General features: G+C 40.3%; 1 protein-coding gene across 3 annotated transcripts in view; it reads left to right on the forward strand.

The window, feature by feature from the left end:
* Positions 1-17,695, forward strand: part of LOC140235642 (Fanconi anemia group M protein homolog) — a 387,390-nt gene that overhangs the window by 88,386 nt on the left and 281,309 nt on the right. For all 3 annotated transcript variants that reach the window (XM_072315655.1, XM_072315669.1, XM_072315661.1), the window contains exons 6-9: positions 6,872-7,026; positions 11,487-11,618; positions 14,784-15,219; positions 17,247-17,437. In XM_072315655.1, coding sequence (XP_072171756.1) covers positions 6,872-7,026; positions 11,487-11,618; positions 14,784-15,219; positions 17,247-17,437 — 914 coding nt within the window. The remainder of the gene's footprint in view (positions 1-6,871; positions 7,027-11,486; positions 11,619-14,783; positions 15,220-17,246; positions 17,438-17,695) is intronic.

Here is a 17,695-nt window from a genome sequence, read left to right on the forward strand (position 1 = left end):
TGATGCGACCAGTGAAAGTGTAAAAGGGAGTCTACTGCATTCCAGTTTCAGGCTTTCAAGTGGCCCTACTTTTCCTACTTTTTCCTACTTTTTTACTGCTGTCCCTACTTTTCCTACTTTTTTGCTCAAAATCCTATTTTTTCCTACTTTTTCCTACTTTTTTGGTGAAAAACCCCGCAAAAAAAAAAAAAAAAAATGTGCAAGGCTACTTGAATAGTTGATATTCAGAAATGATGAGTAGACTCTAGTTGCAGATTCTTACTGGTGGGGAGGAGCCTCTTCAGCATGAAAGAGGTATAACACAAACCAATCAACCACAAGACTGCTGCCAGCCTCAGCTTTTGCTCCTGTGCAGATGTGATTGATCCCACTGATATTGCAGCCTAGGACATGGAGCAGTGCTCATCCAGCTCTCATCATTGCTCAAAATTACCAGGCTCTCCAAAGGAGCAAAAGTGAGACTGAGGCAGCAGGGTTGTGAGTACAAATTAAGATTTACAGGTAGCAGTGGCGTATCTAGGGGGGCAAAGGGGGCACGTGCCCCGGGCGCCACTCCTTGGGGGCGCAAAAAAAGAAAAAAAAGAAAAAAAGAAGAAGAAGAAGAAGAAAACTAAAGAAAAAAAGAAGAGGAAGAAGAAGGAAAAAAAAAAAAACCTCGCCAAGACGGGGTGGGGGGGGGGGGAGAGAAGGGGGGAGGGGCAGAAAACCAAATCAAACAAGATAAAAACAAAACATGATGATGACGCAGACAAATAACAATGTTTATTGTGTTCACACAAGAATTCCGAATTCCATGTTTTGTAAGCTGAAATGCAAACAATGCAAAGTTTGTTGGTATGAATCGTTATCAATCAGACTGTCACTATATCTTGATTAGAATTGTAAGATTTAATAAGCAAAAAAAAAAAAAAGACATGTTTGTAAGCTGAAATACAAACATTTTCAGCTCGCTCGCCAAAATTTATCAAAAAAAAAGATAAGAACAAAATGTGATGATGACGCAGAAATATACAAATTTCCGCTCACTCGCGCATACTAATTGAGAGTATTTTTTTTTTCAAGTCCTTAGTTTGTTGGTATAAATCGTTATCTATAAGACCGTCACTATATCTTGATTAGAATTGTAAGATTTAATAAGCAAAAAAAAAAAAATGACAAGAATCCAATGTTTTGTCAGCTGAAATACAAAATTTTTCGGCTCGCTCGCTGTGCTCGCTCGCCAAAATTTAGCAAAAAAAAAAGAACAAAACGTGATGATGATGCAGAAATATACAAATTTCGCTTCACTCGCGCATACTAATTGAGAGTATTTTTTCAAGTCCTTAGTTTGTTGATATTAATCGTTACCTATAAGGCCGTCACTGTATCTTGATTGGAATTGTAAGATTTAATAAACAAAAAATGACAAGAATTCCATGTTTTGTCAGCTGAAATACAAAAATGTTCGGCTCGCTCGCTGCGCTCGCTCGCCAAAATTCATCAAAATTTATTTCATTTAAATCACCCTCAAAAGACCCCTTTTAGGTGCTTGAAAAAGCATATCATGTGGACATTTTTTAAAGTCCCTACCGGGATGGGGGTGGGGTTGAACACTTTTTCAGAATTTAGGGGCGCAATTTTTGGGTTTGCCCCGGGCACCGTTTTCCCTAGATACGCCACTGATCCAGAGTTCTGGTGAGTATCAACGAAAACTACTCCAAAAAGCCTGCACGTGTCCTGATTTATTCCTACTTTTTTTTCTTTAATGCCCTACTTTTTCCCTCTCATGTCCTACTTTTCCCTACTTTTTTAGAGATTTTGTTCCTACTTTATTCCTACTTTTTTACATTATCCCGCTTGAAAGCCTGCAGTTTCATCTCTTTCGAAGCATTGAGAAAGAAACAATTATGCGAAACTATTTCTGAATAACATTTAGATATCGCCAGACTAATATAGTTTCACACAAAATCCGTAAGAAGTGAACATCATTACATCAAAAGTGCTTGAAATTCAATTGAGAATTAGATCTTCGGCAGAGTCAACAAAGCACTTTCCAGGTGAGCAAATGCCATATCTTTGAAGCAAATGTTGGCGGAGCAATTGCCAGTGGAGCAAAAGTTGTATTTTCTGAGCAAAATTTGGTGGAGCAATTGTTGGCCAAGCAATTGTCTATGGATGTTGTATTTGTCGTATTTGTTGTATTTGAAAATGTCGGTGGTTCTTGAGCTTTTGCCTAACTTCATGCACTCCAATGCCTTGTTGAACTCATTAGGTGTGGGTGGCAGGGACATCCAGTGGCTTGTGGGCTGCTGTATAGTGTTACCAAGGAGATCGTCAAAAGTGCACGAGTGGTCATTAAGCAGGCTCTCAAAGTGGGACTTCAGTGATCAAGGATTCCCTGAGTGGCACTTACCATAGAGCCAAGTGCATCCTTTAGGCCACCCACTGATCAGGCCCGACAATACGGTGCAATTAACTCTGCAAAAAGGGCCGTAAGCTTTTGAATTCGTAACAGTCATCGAAGCACTGTGCGGAGGGAGGGACAAAAGATCTCGAAAGTTCACCTCGTATCTCCCTTATTTTACCAAATCCCTTGAAACTTCACATATATATCTAAAATATGATTATGTCATCCTTCATATGAATTTTGAAGGAAAATACTGATGTATCTTTCGAGATATTTGTACCATTCTGTTTGAGTTGATCATGGGAAAGGGTTACAATTATTTTCCGACACAACTCTGTTACAGTATGAATATGCATTTGATTAACATATTGCTAGCCTGCATACCCCAGACTCACTACCTGCGAAGTTTCTTGTTTGCGCAAGTAGTAGTTAGGTTAAAATAAGAGCAAAAAGACAACCAAATTTAAGAGAAAATACTGGACAAGCACAACTAGATCATCCTCCTGCGGATGTGTTCTCTACTGGTCAGCGCACTCTCGGCCAATCAGTGGTGTCGGGTTCCAGCGCACGGCAACAGGGTTCAGTTTCAGTCCACAGGGTGGTGAGTGGGTGAGAGAAGAACCCAGCAATGTGCTTCAACTGTTTCATGCAGCACGAAAACTGATACATCAGACTGAATTTTACATGGGACAGATGACGATGGTCTCGTTTTTTTCCCGACATAACCGTGTGACAAATTTTACAGAAAAGATATTTGGAACACACGAAGGACATACTACCACGAGTCATATACCGAAGTTTCATTTTTGGGCAATAAAAAAATGTGAAAAATTAATACTTTTTTAGACACCAAATTTTCTTTTTTAGAGGCTAAATTTCGACTTCATTTTTACAGGTTTATCTTCATTAAAACCCAAAATAAATAACATTGTCAGTAAGAGAATAGTTTCTCCTTCAATTTGCTGTATAGATTTTATCAGTTGATGGTTTCTGAGGCGAGATATTGTGATTGTCCTGCAACACTTTTCCAGCGATTTTGCATACACAAGCTGTTTACTTTATGCAAATGAGGCTTCGAGATCATATGCTTTTGGCAAGTTAATTGCTCCGTATCACCGCGCCTGTGATGACCTTGCGGGATCAAAGACCCCGTTTACAGTGCGGGGCTGGGCCGAGCCGCGGCCAAGCCCAACCTCAATTGCGAGGCCGAGCCCCGCCATTTTGTCCGTTTACACTGCCTCGCTTTTGATTCAAACCTTTCAATATTTTGTCATAGTGGCGCTCTGCTGGTAAACAAACGCAATTTGGTATTGTCTTGTTTTCAGACCCTTTGCCAACTGAATTCTGTGGCGACGAAGGAAAAATCCTTTGCAGGACAAAATTGCAGGGCAAAACCACCTTAGATTATACTAGTTTTTGACGTTGAGGGGGTTAATATCCTGAATAGCGAAATAGTACAGGCAGAGGGTTTGGAAGCCAGACTAAAATTGGCCGCGCATTTGGCCCAGTTTGCGTTTACACTGAGAAAAGGCCGGGCTCAGCCGCGGCTTGGCCGCTTCCGAGACCACCTCCAGAGCGTGGCCAAATGCGCGGCCAATTTTGGCCTCGCATTTGGCCTTTTGCGCGTTTACACTGAAATGAAGGTGGGCTCGGCCACGGCCGAGCCTCGCACTGTAAACGGGGTCAAAGATCTCCTTGGTTGCAACATAAAAGTGGGAAAGGTCTCTTTGATCAGCATAGCTTTGCATATCCTCTGCTTTCCTCCGCCACCAGGTGTTAAGAGTTTCTCATATTTCTCACTGGCATTCCTTTGATGCTTATTGGAGTTTCTGTCTGTTAGTGTTTCCGAAATGATTCTAATGCTGTGTACCCTTTCATAATCAACCACTAAATCCTTTGTTTCAAAACCACTCTCTCTTGGGACCACGAGTCAGGCTTATACATCGAAATCTTGTGGAGTGAACTAATGGTATCCACAATTTTGAAGCAATTGAAATCAAATTTAATGGACATTAAAGGGGTATTTCACTGAGCGGCGAATGTTTGCGAACGTAGGGAATTTGGGATTTTGCCAGGGTTCGTAAAGGGTTGCAAAAGGTTCGTTAACATTTGCAAGAAAGTTGGCAAATGGTTTTTATTGTCGTAAGCAGTTTTTCTTGTCGCAAAGAAATTTGGAAAATGTTCAATTTTTTTTGCGAATTTGTATTTTCGCTAACAGTTGCAAACATTCGCAAAACACTCGTAAAAATTCGCAAGTGGTCGTAATACGGTGTCACTAACATTTTATTTGGTTCGCCACTGCTAGCGAACAAGTAACCATATGGTTCCTAAAATTCCTATAGAAAAGTTCCTCTTCCTTTCTTGTTTTTCTTCATCTTCTTTCTCTTAAGCTGCACGATAGCTGTAGCAGCAGCCAGGCAAAGCAGCTCTTCAAGGATAGCAGCACGTTAAGCCTGTTCTTGGCAATAATTCATTTCCATATTCTGGAAATCCATCTTGAACGGTGGTCACAAGAGATCCGAATGCAGTGGAAGGTTGTACGTTCGTTTTATGGGTTTGACTATACATAATCGCCAGGTACTTTTCCAGGTCCCAAAACATTCGCAAATTGTCGCAAGGGATTTGCAGGCAGTTGCTAATATTTGCAAAACTGTCGCTAACATTTGCTAACAGTCGGTAATAGTCGCCACATGTGTTTCGCAAACACTTTTGCAAACATTCACTCAAGTACTTGCTAATTGTTGCTACACATTGCTAAAAGTTGCTAACTGTCACTGTTGGCAGAAGCGAACCTTGATTTTTTGCAAACATTCGTCAGAAAAGTTGGCGAATCTCAAATTCGCTACGTTCGCAAACGTTTGCCGCTAAGTGAGATACCAGCTTTATGGTTTAGATGTGGAGGACCTGATTTTTTTGTTTGTTTGTTTGCCAGACAAAAGTATTGTGGAGCATAGCACTTCCACAGTATTTTAGCAATTTATTTCAAATTTTGTATATATAATGATCTAAGGTGTAGTTATGCCAGACACTCTGTTTGTATGTGACAAGGTGTTGCCATGGTAACTGCATATTTTCTGTTGGGTGAGCTTCTTCCACAATTGTGAAGCAATTGAAATAGAATTTGGAGGACTTTATGGCATTGAGGTATAGATGTAAGGACCTGATTATTGTGCTTGCCAGACAGAGCATTGCCATGGTAACCACAATTTTATTAAAACCTTGTGAATTGTATTACTTCAACCGCATTCAAACCTTGTGAATTGTATTACTTCAACAGCATTCAAGCAATTAAGGTCAAATGTAGTATCTATGATCTATAAGAGTAGATATGCAAGACACCATTGTGTTAGTATCAGAAAAAGGCATTGTCATGGTAACCACACATTTTTGTATCAAACTGAAGCAGCTGAAGCTATTGAGGTCAAATTTGATATGTATGAAAATCTGTAGGTGTATTTGTGCAAAATGCCCTTTGTGTTTGTATCAGATAATGCGATGCCATGGTTACCATATATTTTTGGAAAAAAATTTAAAAAGGAGCAAAATGCTTCCACTATTTAGAATGTACAAGAAAGAGCACAGAAGACCTGATCAAACCCACAAGGTACTACATACATACACACACACACACACACAAACAGAACCTTTTATCAAACCTTGGTTTAATTCTTTTTCATAGGAGTTTCATAGAGTGCGAGCTATTGGAGCGGGGGTATTATACCCCATTCAGTAACCCTCCTGGCACAGGCCAGGCCCGAGCTTAGTCGTAAAATTTTGAGTTTATGAATGGGTCAGGCCAAAGTGGCCCGCGCCAGGCGCGGACTATTTTGGCGCTGCTGCAGCCCAGCACCAGGTGCGGGCCAGGCTCGGGCCTGGCGCCGATCGAAGAGTTTATGAACAGTAGCAGTGCGAGGCTTGGGCCAAACTTCCTTGCACGGTCAAAGGTCGCAATAACCTGGCCGTGCCTCTGCCAGAGTGCACGTTCAGTTACCGTGGTAGTTATCCCTTACGTGGCCGAGTTCATGAATGGGTCATCATAAAATTAGCACTGCTCTGCTATAGTTACTGAATGCAATTTTTACTGCTTGATGCGGGCCAGTTTAGCTCGGGCTAGGAGCTGGCCAAAAATGCATGAGTAACTGAAAGGGTTATTTATCACCTTCAGTGATAGTTTTACTTATATATGAGAATCGGCCACTCTTGAATTTTTTTCTCCTTTTCTTGCAGAGGATCACATTTGACTCACAAGTATCACATGTAAACTGGATCATGCATTCCAGATCTTCACCCTACAGGTTCTTGATGAGGGTTCCAGACAAATGGCATGTCTGTAATAACTGTTGCAAGGAATATCATTTCAACCATTTGCATTTTCAATATTTTTGATGAAATTTACCCTATATTGTTTTGTATTGATAGAATTCTTAGTTACTTGCACTGCCAATAGGTTGTGACTTTTCCCCCCAATCTCTTTACTGCAGGCAGTAAACCAAGTTCTCACCAATTTGCTCATATCACACATTGAAATCCGCTCAGAGGAGTCCATTGACATTAGACAGTATGTGCACGAGAGGAGGGTGGAGAAGATCGTTGTTCCTCTAGGAGATGAACTCAAGCTAGTAAAGAAGCAATATATGCAGGTAGGGGAACACTGGACTTTATTGTCATTTTTTCTGTGTGCCATGAAAATTACATTGTCATATGGTGTAGAGTTCTTAGATTTATTTGTCTGGTTCATTTCATAGCATGGTGAGCTGTGCTGTATTATTCCTTCATTTGTTTTTTAGCTCACCTGAGCCAAAGGCTCAAGTGAGCGATTGCGATCGCTCTTCGTCCGGCGTCCGGCGTCCGTGTCCGTTGTGCGTAAACTTTTTACATTTTCATCTTCTTCTTGAGAACCCCTTGATTGATTTTCACCAAACTTGGCAGGTAGCATCCCTAAGGGGATAGGATCTCAATTTATTTAAATTGGCACCATACCCCACGTGGGGTCCCCAGAGGGGCCCAAACCCCCAAAATTAAGGAATCTTAAAAAATCTTCTTCTCTAGACCCAGAAGTGACAGTTAATACTATGAGTTAGTACATTGATGACTGTAGTTTTAAGTTTGTTCATGGTGGAATCAGGGGTGCCCCCTTGGGACCCAGGGGAGGGGTCCTAATGGGGCCCTAATTGTACATTTTCATCTTTTTTTTTTTTGAAAATGCCATGATGAATTTGGTAGGTAACATCCCTAGGGGGATAGAATCTTAATTTCCATCACATGGGCACCATGCCCCACCTGGGGGGCCCCAAGGGGTCCCAACCCCAACCCCACCCCCACCCCCAGTTAGGAATCTCTTAAAAGATTTTCTCTAGAACCAGAAGTGATTGAGCCAAGTTAATACAGTGAGTCAGTATATTGATGACTGTTGTTTCAAGTTTTTTTCATGGCAGAATCAGGGGTCCCCCCCCCCCTTGGGACCCAAGGAAGTGGGATGGGATGGGCCCAAATGGTGATGTAAATTGTGCATGTTCATATATCATTGAAAACCCCTTGATGAATATTCACCAAACTTAACAGGTAGCATGCCAGGGGGTTAAGGGCCTAATTCCCCCCTCCCCCAACATTAAAGGAAGGCAGTCCTGAGATTTTCACTGTACTGATAATTAAGAAGAGTAAAAAATATAACCTTTCACCAGTTTATACGCCTGGAAATTAAAAACTGTCTCCGTACACGATTTTTGAAAAATAATTCCTGCAAGCGATCGTGTAAGAGCCTGCAAAAAGATGCTACGTCATTCATGCCCTACTCACCAAGTTGACAGCCGTGCCTCTAAAAACCAATTTAAGTGTTCACTCTCGTGCGCGAATTCGTACTGGTATACTAATGTACACAGTACTCCGTCTAGCTGAGTTTTGCGTTCAAACCGAAGATAACCTGTGCATTAGAGAGTGGAATTCTTCAAAGAAAATATTGTTTGTATCTCGATATTTCTGTAAGTGCTCAGATATTGCCTTTCCTCCAAAAAATATGACGTCTGCCTGGCAGGGTAAACACAGAGGGCCGCAGGGATATGATTTCGCTCCACTTTGCCATGCATGTCCAGTCGGCACTAGCAGCAGCTAGCTCAGTGGCACTGTACTGCAATCCAATCCCGGCTGCAGCCCCACCGTAAATGAAACATAGCTAGCCACTTTCCTTACCTCCCTACGCTTCCTTTCCTCGGTTCTCTTCGAAGTCGATACTCTAGGTGTTTCTGTTTTATAACTCATATTAGCAAATATGGTCGGGATTGCATCTGGCTTCAGGAGTTTTCTCGGGTTTATAACAGAGGGCCACAGCCTGCCTGTCCACGTAAAAACATTGCTTCTCAAATGGTCCGCGCACAGGTAGGTCACAACACAATATCGAGAATTCTTGTAGGCCCTACGTTTTTTATGTTCGGCTTCGTTGTATCTAGATTTCTCAGCCATACAGCGCACCTTTCACGATACTTTTGTGGGTCTGGGACGGAAAAAACGATTTTCCTGGGCAATTTTCTGCACGATTCAAGCAAAACTACTGCTTGACACATCGGCATGACGTAAGATAGCCCGACCAGACGACGCTGAATGTGGTCGCCCCTCTAGCGTACTACACTAGTAAATAAATGTGTAGAACCGTTTCTACCTACAATCTGTACGTACAGCTAGCTAACTGCATGAGCGGCGACAGGGCTGCAGCTGCGCTGTGATAGACTGAAAAAGTGTGAAGGGCAAACCGGGGTATCTACCATACATCTAGTACTAGTAGTACCGTCCACACTTGTACTGTGCGAATATACAATACACAATACACACACACTCGCACAGTATGTAAAAACAATGTCAAATACTAGTAGCCATCGACTTCTTCGTGCATCCGGGTAACTAGGGAGCGTACGGATAACGAGCAGAACACGGCTGGGAAGAGTTGTGCCTCGGTGACGTCTTACTCTCCGCCAAAACTTGCTCGTTAGCATATTCACCATTGCAGATTCACACTTTTTCAACAAGAATTTACAAGCTTATTTGGTGATTTGAAAGTTTGTTTTTGGTGAAAGTAGTTCATTGGATGTACCAACAACAACATATTTTTTTTTTAATTCATGAGGACTGCCTCAGTTGAAAGGGGATGGCTAGTAACTGATCAGTGGGAATGCTGGGGGATGATTGTTCCAATTCTTGTGGGATTCATTTAAGAGTACATTATATATCTATTGTTGTGTGAAAATTATTTGCTTCAGAATGGTCTCATATTCAAGTAATGTGCAGTTTAATGGTTCCAGGCTAGCATGCCTGTACAGTGATGGGGCAGTACAGCCTGTACAGCTGCTGATCCAAGATTCTATAAAGTACAGTGTACTTGGCAGGTATTTTTACCAGTGTGATGGAATATGCAAATGGACACCATGCCCCCAGCTCTCAAAGCTACCTCCACCACAAGTTTCCAATGTTCTCAGGTAAGAGTCTGCAAGAATGCATGGAAGGTGAACTTGGGATACTCGGGTGAGCGCGAGACCCCCGGGGTCTCTTGTCTTCTTTTTCTTCTTCTTCTTGCAGAGCTACCAAGTTAAAATGTTCAAACCTCTGATGTGGCTACATGTACCTTGGTTAAACAATATTTCAGAGACTCACTTTTGAGAACACTATTTTTAAGCAGTGTACAACAATTATTGATAACTTCAGGTATGGGGTTATATATCTTGACGTATGGAATTGTGATTAGATGATAAAGGCCATGATGGTCTACAGTAGACACAGAAATCGAAGTACCGATGCTGTACATATGTACTAGATGTATCTCAAAATTTGAGCCATGCCTCGGCCATGATTTATCAAATGTTCATTAAAGGTCCAGGGAAATCGCGCAATAAAGGCTTTCATTAACATTCAAATAACTGTAAATGTATGTAATCCACCCTTATATTTATAAGTGTTTGTTGAATACTGCCGATCTAGCTTGGTCAGCTCTCTGTGTCTGCACACTCTATGTGAGGATCATTGATAAAATTAATAAAGCAAATAACAAATAAAAATAGGCAGACAGTCTGACTATAATGAGCAATTCAAAGCATCACACACACTAGCAGTAGCACTGAGGGCCTGCCTATGCCTGAAGCACACATCTCGCGCCACTGGGACCGACGGGCTACCACTATATGCATGTATATTACCCAAAATACCAGCACAGTCCGCTTGCAGTGCTCAAACGCCAATATGAACAACACTTATTCAATTGAGACACTGCAAGTATTAATGTCATTTATACTTTCATTACATTTATATGTTCAAGCTTCTGTTGTTTGGGACCATCGACTATTGTAGGCTAGGCTTTCATCGTGACTCGCTCCGGAAGCTGCATAAGCACAGCTTCTGGCTCAAAATTGTATGAGGTCTAGCCTCTAATCTTGGTCTATTCTAGAACTATTTGTTTGGCTGTCTGATAACAAATGGATTCTTTTCTCTTGCAATACATGTCAAACCCTCTGACAATTCCCTCCCCCAACACAAAAAGCGTACATGCATTAATTAATAAGAACATCCTTATTGGCAAGGATTCAAAGACAAAAAATAGCGTAATGAACAATACACAGACCTACACAGTGCACACATGTTTACCATAGAGCTCATTCCCGAGATAACATCGCCTGGCACTACGCATGGTTGGCGAGTTGGCAGAATTTTTTAGCGGCATTCCCAAGGCCAGTTTTTCTCTCTAAATATCTTGCTCCTCATTCAAAATCGCCAGAAATGAGTGTAAAAATCAAAATCAGTGAGGAAAATTGATTAGGATGATGTGTATGACAGAAGATTACATGCTCCTGGGGGGTGTTTCATCAACAAGTTCGTCGGAGATTTCACCGACGAATTTGCTATCAGCCAATCAGACCAAGGATTTCATTAGCTTTTAACAGTTGTCAGTGTAAATCCTTGCGTCTGATTGGCTGATAGCAAATTCGTCGGTGAAAACCTCCGACGAACTCGTTGATGAAACGCCCCCCTGATTTCCCTGGACCTTTAAATATTTGGTTTTGTATTATGTTGTTGCTACTTACAAGGATATTGAAAGAGCTCTGACATATGTTTTGCATCACAGATCCTCAGTGTGTTTGTACAGCGGCTGGTGAGGTTTAATGTCCTCTTCTGTCGTGACCCTGCTAGTCTCACCAAATTTCAGATCCTGAAAGCTAGAGATGCTTTCAGGCAGGATCCACCTCCTGAAATCACTGTAAGTTGCTGCTGGCTTTCTGCTTGAATTAGTTAGAGGTATCCAGTTGTGCCTATTTTCAATCCTGAGCTACAGGACTGTCGGGTCACACTGTTTGGGGTCTTCAACTTCAACATTAACAATGTGTATCATATAGAAAGTCATTAAAATGCTGAGGAAACCCTTTCTTGAATATACATTGTACGTGATATACACTTTGTACAATGTATAGTGTACAATGTGTATGATGAGCAATGCTCAGTTTGAAAAGTTTGAAAAGTTTGAAAAGGCTCTTCTTTGAGAGACCGTGTATATGTAATGAAAAAAATGCCTCGAACTGTTAATGGACCTGTGCAGTGCAAATTCATGTTAACTCATGTTGATGTCTAATACATGTACCATGATCATCACTTACATGGCAAAAGAAATATGTAGATATGTCCCTTATATTTTCTAATAATTTATCTGCTTTATAGGTGATACGCTAACAGGATATTACCTTCATGAAATTCTTCCGTCGAGATGTTTTCATTGCAACTGACGTCGATGTAGGGCAATTTGTCAATCAGCATATTACCTGTTGTGTTTGTATTGTTGTGAGGAGGGTTTTTTTTTTCTATTCCCATTTCTATCTGACAAATTTAGTGAATGAAATATCTCAACAGTGACTCAACGCATTAATATGAAATTTTCCATCATGTTATATCAGTATCTACCACAAACTTTTTGTAACGTTAACATATAGTGATGTCATCTAGGCGCCATTTTGTGATTTCGACCTGATGTCAAATGATCGATCATACAGTGTATCTTTGAAACTAAATGTCATATCTATATCATTTCTAGTGGGTATTAAGTTCATTACGACAGGTCTTCCTGCACAGCACTTATCAGTCAGGCTGTCATGATGTGTGCATACGCGTGTGTAAAGATTTTAAAATGCTCAAAATCACTTCCTGACTGATTTTCTATACATTTCAGAAAAAAAGCATTAATAAGATTTCTGTGCATTTGCATGTAAGCAACACACTTTTTTCATTTGACTTGGATTCCTGATACTTGCTGTAGCTATGATCCATCAATTTCCAGTCAGTCTTGACCAATAACAAAGTAGTAAACTTACATCAAACTTCAAATCCCCGCGCGTATCTGTGCAAATGTAACCCTGCATCACAAAACCACCAAAAAGGCACCAGACATGAATATTCAGTTTAAGAGTCGGATTTTGAAAGAGCAGATTTGAAACTTTAAAATGATATGTAACTCAATTCAAATGGACTATCCTAACCTACCGTTAGAAAGAAAGCACACATTCTGGAAAAGTGAATAGTTCAATACACATGTTCTGAGAAAAGACACTCTGAAGTATGGGGTCTATTCAAGCACTTAATATTCTCCCGAGCCATGCTCTGTGCGATGAATGGGACAAAAACAGAATGTAAAACACCATAGCAACTATAATGAAGGGATTATCAGATTAAACTGAAATTAACCATGCTCTTTTAACACATTTTATCCATGACTAATACAAACTTGCAAAGCAGTAGCATCATCCTTTGAAAAGTTATTAGAGTTGAAAGTGAAGAGTGTGTAAGGGTTTTTTAAGAAATGAAAAGGAGACTCTGTGACACCCCTAATCACACTATTCTACAAAAAAGTGTTCTAGAAAAACATATTTTTTAATTCATTTTGTGGTCCCAAACTTTACAATAGTGTAGAAGAAGTATTACTCTTTCAGAAAATGTGAAAAACTCTAGATTGAATAGGTTGACCCGTTTCACTTCTATTGAGTCCCCACACAAAATCTTTTTGCCCAATATTCTCCCAAATTCGGATATGTTGCACTTTGGACAATTCAGGCCCAGCGATACGATGGAATTAACTTACTGATAAGAGGCCAAAGCTTTTGAATTCGTAACGGTCATCGAAGCATTGTGCGGAGCGAAGGACAAAAAATCTTGAAAGTTCACCTCCTCATATCTCCCTTATTTTACTACCAAATCCCTTGAAACTTCACACATATGTGTAATATGCATGAATATGCATTTGATTAACATATTGCTAGCTCTATAGTCTGTATACACCAGACTCACTACCTGGGAAGTTTCGTGTTTGCCCAATTAGTAGTTTAGTGAAAATAAGAGCAGAAAGACAACCAATTTTAAGAGAAAATACTGGACCTGCACAAATATCCGTGCGCCATATGATACAGAAAAGATATTTGGAACACAGTATGGATATACTACCATAAGTCCTAATACCGAAGTTTGATTTTTGGGCAATGAAGGAAAATATGAGAATATAACACTTGTTTAGAGACCAAATTTTCTGTTTTGGAAGCTAAGTTTCGATGTTATTCACACAGGTTTATCCTCAATAAAACCGAAAATAACTAACATTGTGAGTTAGAGAATAGTTTCTACTTCAATTTGCTGTATAGATTTAATCATAGATTTAATCATTTGATGGCTTCTGAGGTGAGATATTGCGATTGTCCAGCAACACTTCCCCAGCGGTTTGCGTACACAAGCAGTTTAGTTTATGCAAATGAGGCTTTCGAGGTCATATGCTTTTGGCTTGTGCACAAATCTTGAAGTTTCCCCTTTTACACTGAATAGACTAGTTCTGTAATGTGTTCAAATTTTGTGCATGCTTTGTTCACAAAAGTTGCCCCTTACAACCACAAAGCTTGCTTGAAGTTTGCCCTACCTACAGCTGTATCAACAATTCAGTGAATTCCTGCCTATGGAACTTCATGGGAAGTAGCAGGTGAATGAAATGCTTCATTAGGAAAACAAAATCCATAAATTGTTATACATTACAGACATGGTCTAGTGGAAAAGAAGAAGTTGTTGGTCCTTTCATATTTTCTAGAATTGGTATGATGCAGTAGAAATGGTAGCTACGTGAAAAGGTCAAGATTATGAGTACATATAAACTAGATTAGTATCAAAGATTGATTTTGTTATCAGTAATGTTCAAATTAATTATAGTTTCATGGAACAAAACATTTTGGAGATTTGTGAAGTGATGACATCATTGCATCAATAAGTTGCAAAGAACAGATAGCAAAAAAAAAAATAATAATAATAATCTACTGTATCTCATATTGCAGAATTTTTGAAACAGTGCCTTTAATGTAGTAAAATAAGATGAGAAGTTAGAAAATAGCTCTTCATGTCATAGGGCACCAGAAGAGGACCGATAGAAGGGGACTTTGCCATCTGCATGAGCCTCTACCACGGCCTAGAGCTGCTGCTACAGCATGGACAACGCTCTCTCTATAGCTTCCTGCTCAGCATTGCCAATGGCTCCAAGGGCATCTCCAGGACGCGGTCAGAGCTCTTACGCAATGTGGACTTCACTACACTGATGGAGAGCCTACGAGAAAAGTTTAGCAGCACTCTGCACAATAGCAGTCATAACACCAGCCACAATGCTAGCAATCTTTTCTCCAGCACCAGCACTTCTGATGGGCACAGCCATTCCCATATTGAGGAAAGTAGTTTAGGACTCTCAAGAAAGGATAAGAAATCTGACAGGGAAGAGGATTATGCCACCAGCCATCCCAAAATGACCAAACTCCAGGAAGTTGTGTTAGACCACTTCAAGAAATTCTGTGGTAATTGTATTCCCTGGTACATGTACCATATGTGACCCTGCACCTCAAAACAAACAAACAGTCGCCAGACATGAATTTTTTGATTAAGACCATATTCTGAAAGAGCAGACTTTAAGCTTTAAAATGATGTATAACTCAAATCAAATGGACTCTCCTAACGTATCTAAATATTGGAAAGAAAGCACAAACTCAGGAAAAGTGAACTGAGAAAAGAGGCTCTGAAGTACAGTGTCTATTCAAGCGCTTAATCTTTACCAGACCGTGCTGGCTGTGCGATGAATGGGACAAAAAACAGGAAGTAAACCACCAGAGTAACAACAATGAAGGGATTATCAGATTAAACTGAAATTAAGCATGCCTCATTAACACATTCTGTCCATAATTAATGCCAACTTTCAAAGCAGTAGCACTATCCTTTCAAAAGTTATTAGAGTTGAAAGTGAAGAGTGTGGACAAGGTTTTTCAGAAATGAAAAAGGGATTCTAAAGACACACCTAATCACCAAAAATGTTCGAGATAAACTGCTAAAAAAACACACTTTCCTGCCCGTTTTATGATACCAAATTTTAGCACAATGTAAAAGAAGACCCGCTCTTTCAGAAAATATGAAAAAGTCAAGTTCGGCTAGGTTGACCCATTTCACTTATTTTCAGTCCTCACGCAAAATCAGTGTGTGCGACTTTATATTCGTTTTGAGGTGCACGGTCACATATAATACTTTATATTCAGCAGTGTAATGCTGCGACAGCATTATGTTTTATGTGCACAATACTAGCCCCAATTTTTTCTATCTCTTCTTTCTTCCTTTAAAATAACAACAACAATACTAGCCACACTTCTCAGTGATTTCATTCAAACTTGGTATGGATGTTTATCATTCAAAAATCAAGCTGCCTGTAACTTTTGGTGGTAGCACCCTTGCTTGTTCCACAGTTATGCCCAAAATTGTTAAATTTAGAGAATCTGTTTGGGTGAACTCTTATATAGCCTGATTTCTTGATGGATTTTGTGTTATATAGGTCTAGAGGTTTATCATAGTCAAATCTTAATTTTTGATGATGCCCTCATTGTTCCACCTTTTACAGGGCAGATACCATGTTATATTTCCCATCTGTGCAACTGATCTTTGTAGTCACATTGACACATTCAAGCTGTACAAACAATAGAAGCCTCTGCACCACCAGTAGATTGCCACACACGCTCTTATGCAGACATGCATGGATTTTTCAGGGAGTTTGTCACCAAGAATACATGATGTCATGAGCTCTGTATTTAAGTGTGTGGTAATGTGCATGGTAAGATGGCAGCACAGTGGCTTCGAAGCAATTGGCCAATAAGAGATCCCGATATTTCCTATTGAGATCAGCGGTCTGTCCTCTACCATTAACATGTCTAGGTCCAATGTCATCACAAAGGCTGCCACCATGTTACATTTCATTTGTGATTTCTGATTAATTTTTTGTTACAAAACTCATATGGACCTGCATCATGATGAAATTGAGATAAGCAAACCTGAACCAAAGGCTCAAGTGGGCTCTCATGATCATTCGTTGTCCAGCATGCAGCACAGGTAAAATCCCCCTCAGCTTGGCCACCAGGGGGCCTTAATCCAAAATTAAGAAATATTTACAGGTCTTGTTTTGTAGAACCAGAAGTGATAGAGCTGAGTTTGTGCTATGAGTATTAAAGTATGTTGATGAATGTAATGATAGTGGCTACTTGTATGCATTTAGTGCACAGGTCTACCATTCGGTGCTCTTGACTGTTAGTCTGACTCTGTTCATGGTGGATCCAGGAATGCCTCACTCAGGGCTGGGGGGGGGGGGGTAACCAAGTTGGACCCAATTGTCACATTTTCATCTTCTTGAAAACGCTTGGTCAAATTTTCACCAATTTTCATTAATGAATGCATGCAGTTATACCTCTGCATAGAATACCATCATGTACTGCTTGTAAGTATGAGTGACAAATATCATGGGTATGTGATCATAAATGTCTCTCTCTTTTTTGAATTCCAAAACTGAAAGCCGAGCCCTGTGCAAGTAAAACTGCAGGAACCAACACAAGAGTAATGATCTTCGCCCAGTACCGGGACTGTGTGCAGGAAATCACAGACATGCTGAATCACCACTGGCCTATGATCAGATGTATGAGTTTTATTGGCCAAGCCTCTGCAGGAAAGAACACCAAAGGATTCACTCAGAAAGAACAGATCAGGGTGAGGAAAACCCCCATTCTATGAAATACAGTTCACAGAGGGAAAAGCTTTGCAATGTAATATCCCATATCATTTTGTGCACTCTTGTCGCATTGATGAACTATGATGTGGCAAGTCACTGTATGATAGATGTAATGCAGTTTACTTTACCCGAGTTACCTCTTCAATGTAAGCACTGCTTTTTCTGAGTGCAGTTTGACCATTATTATCCTTACACCAGCTTTGGTATCATACTGCAGGATAAGAGGCATACTAATG

This window comes from Diadema setosum, chromosome 1 (genome assembly GCF_964275005.1).
Source record: "Diadema setosum chromosome 1, eeDiaSeto1, whole genome shotgun sequence".
Lineage (NCBI taxonomy): Eukaryota > Metazoa > Echinodermata > Echinoidea > Diadematoida > Diadematidae > Diadema > Diadema setosum.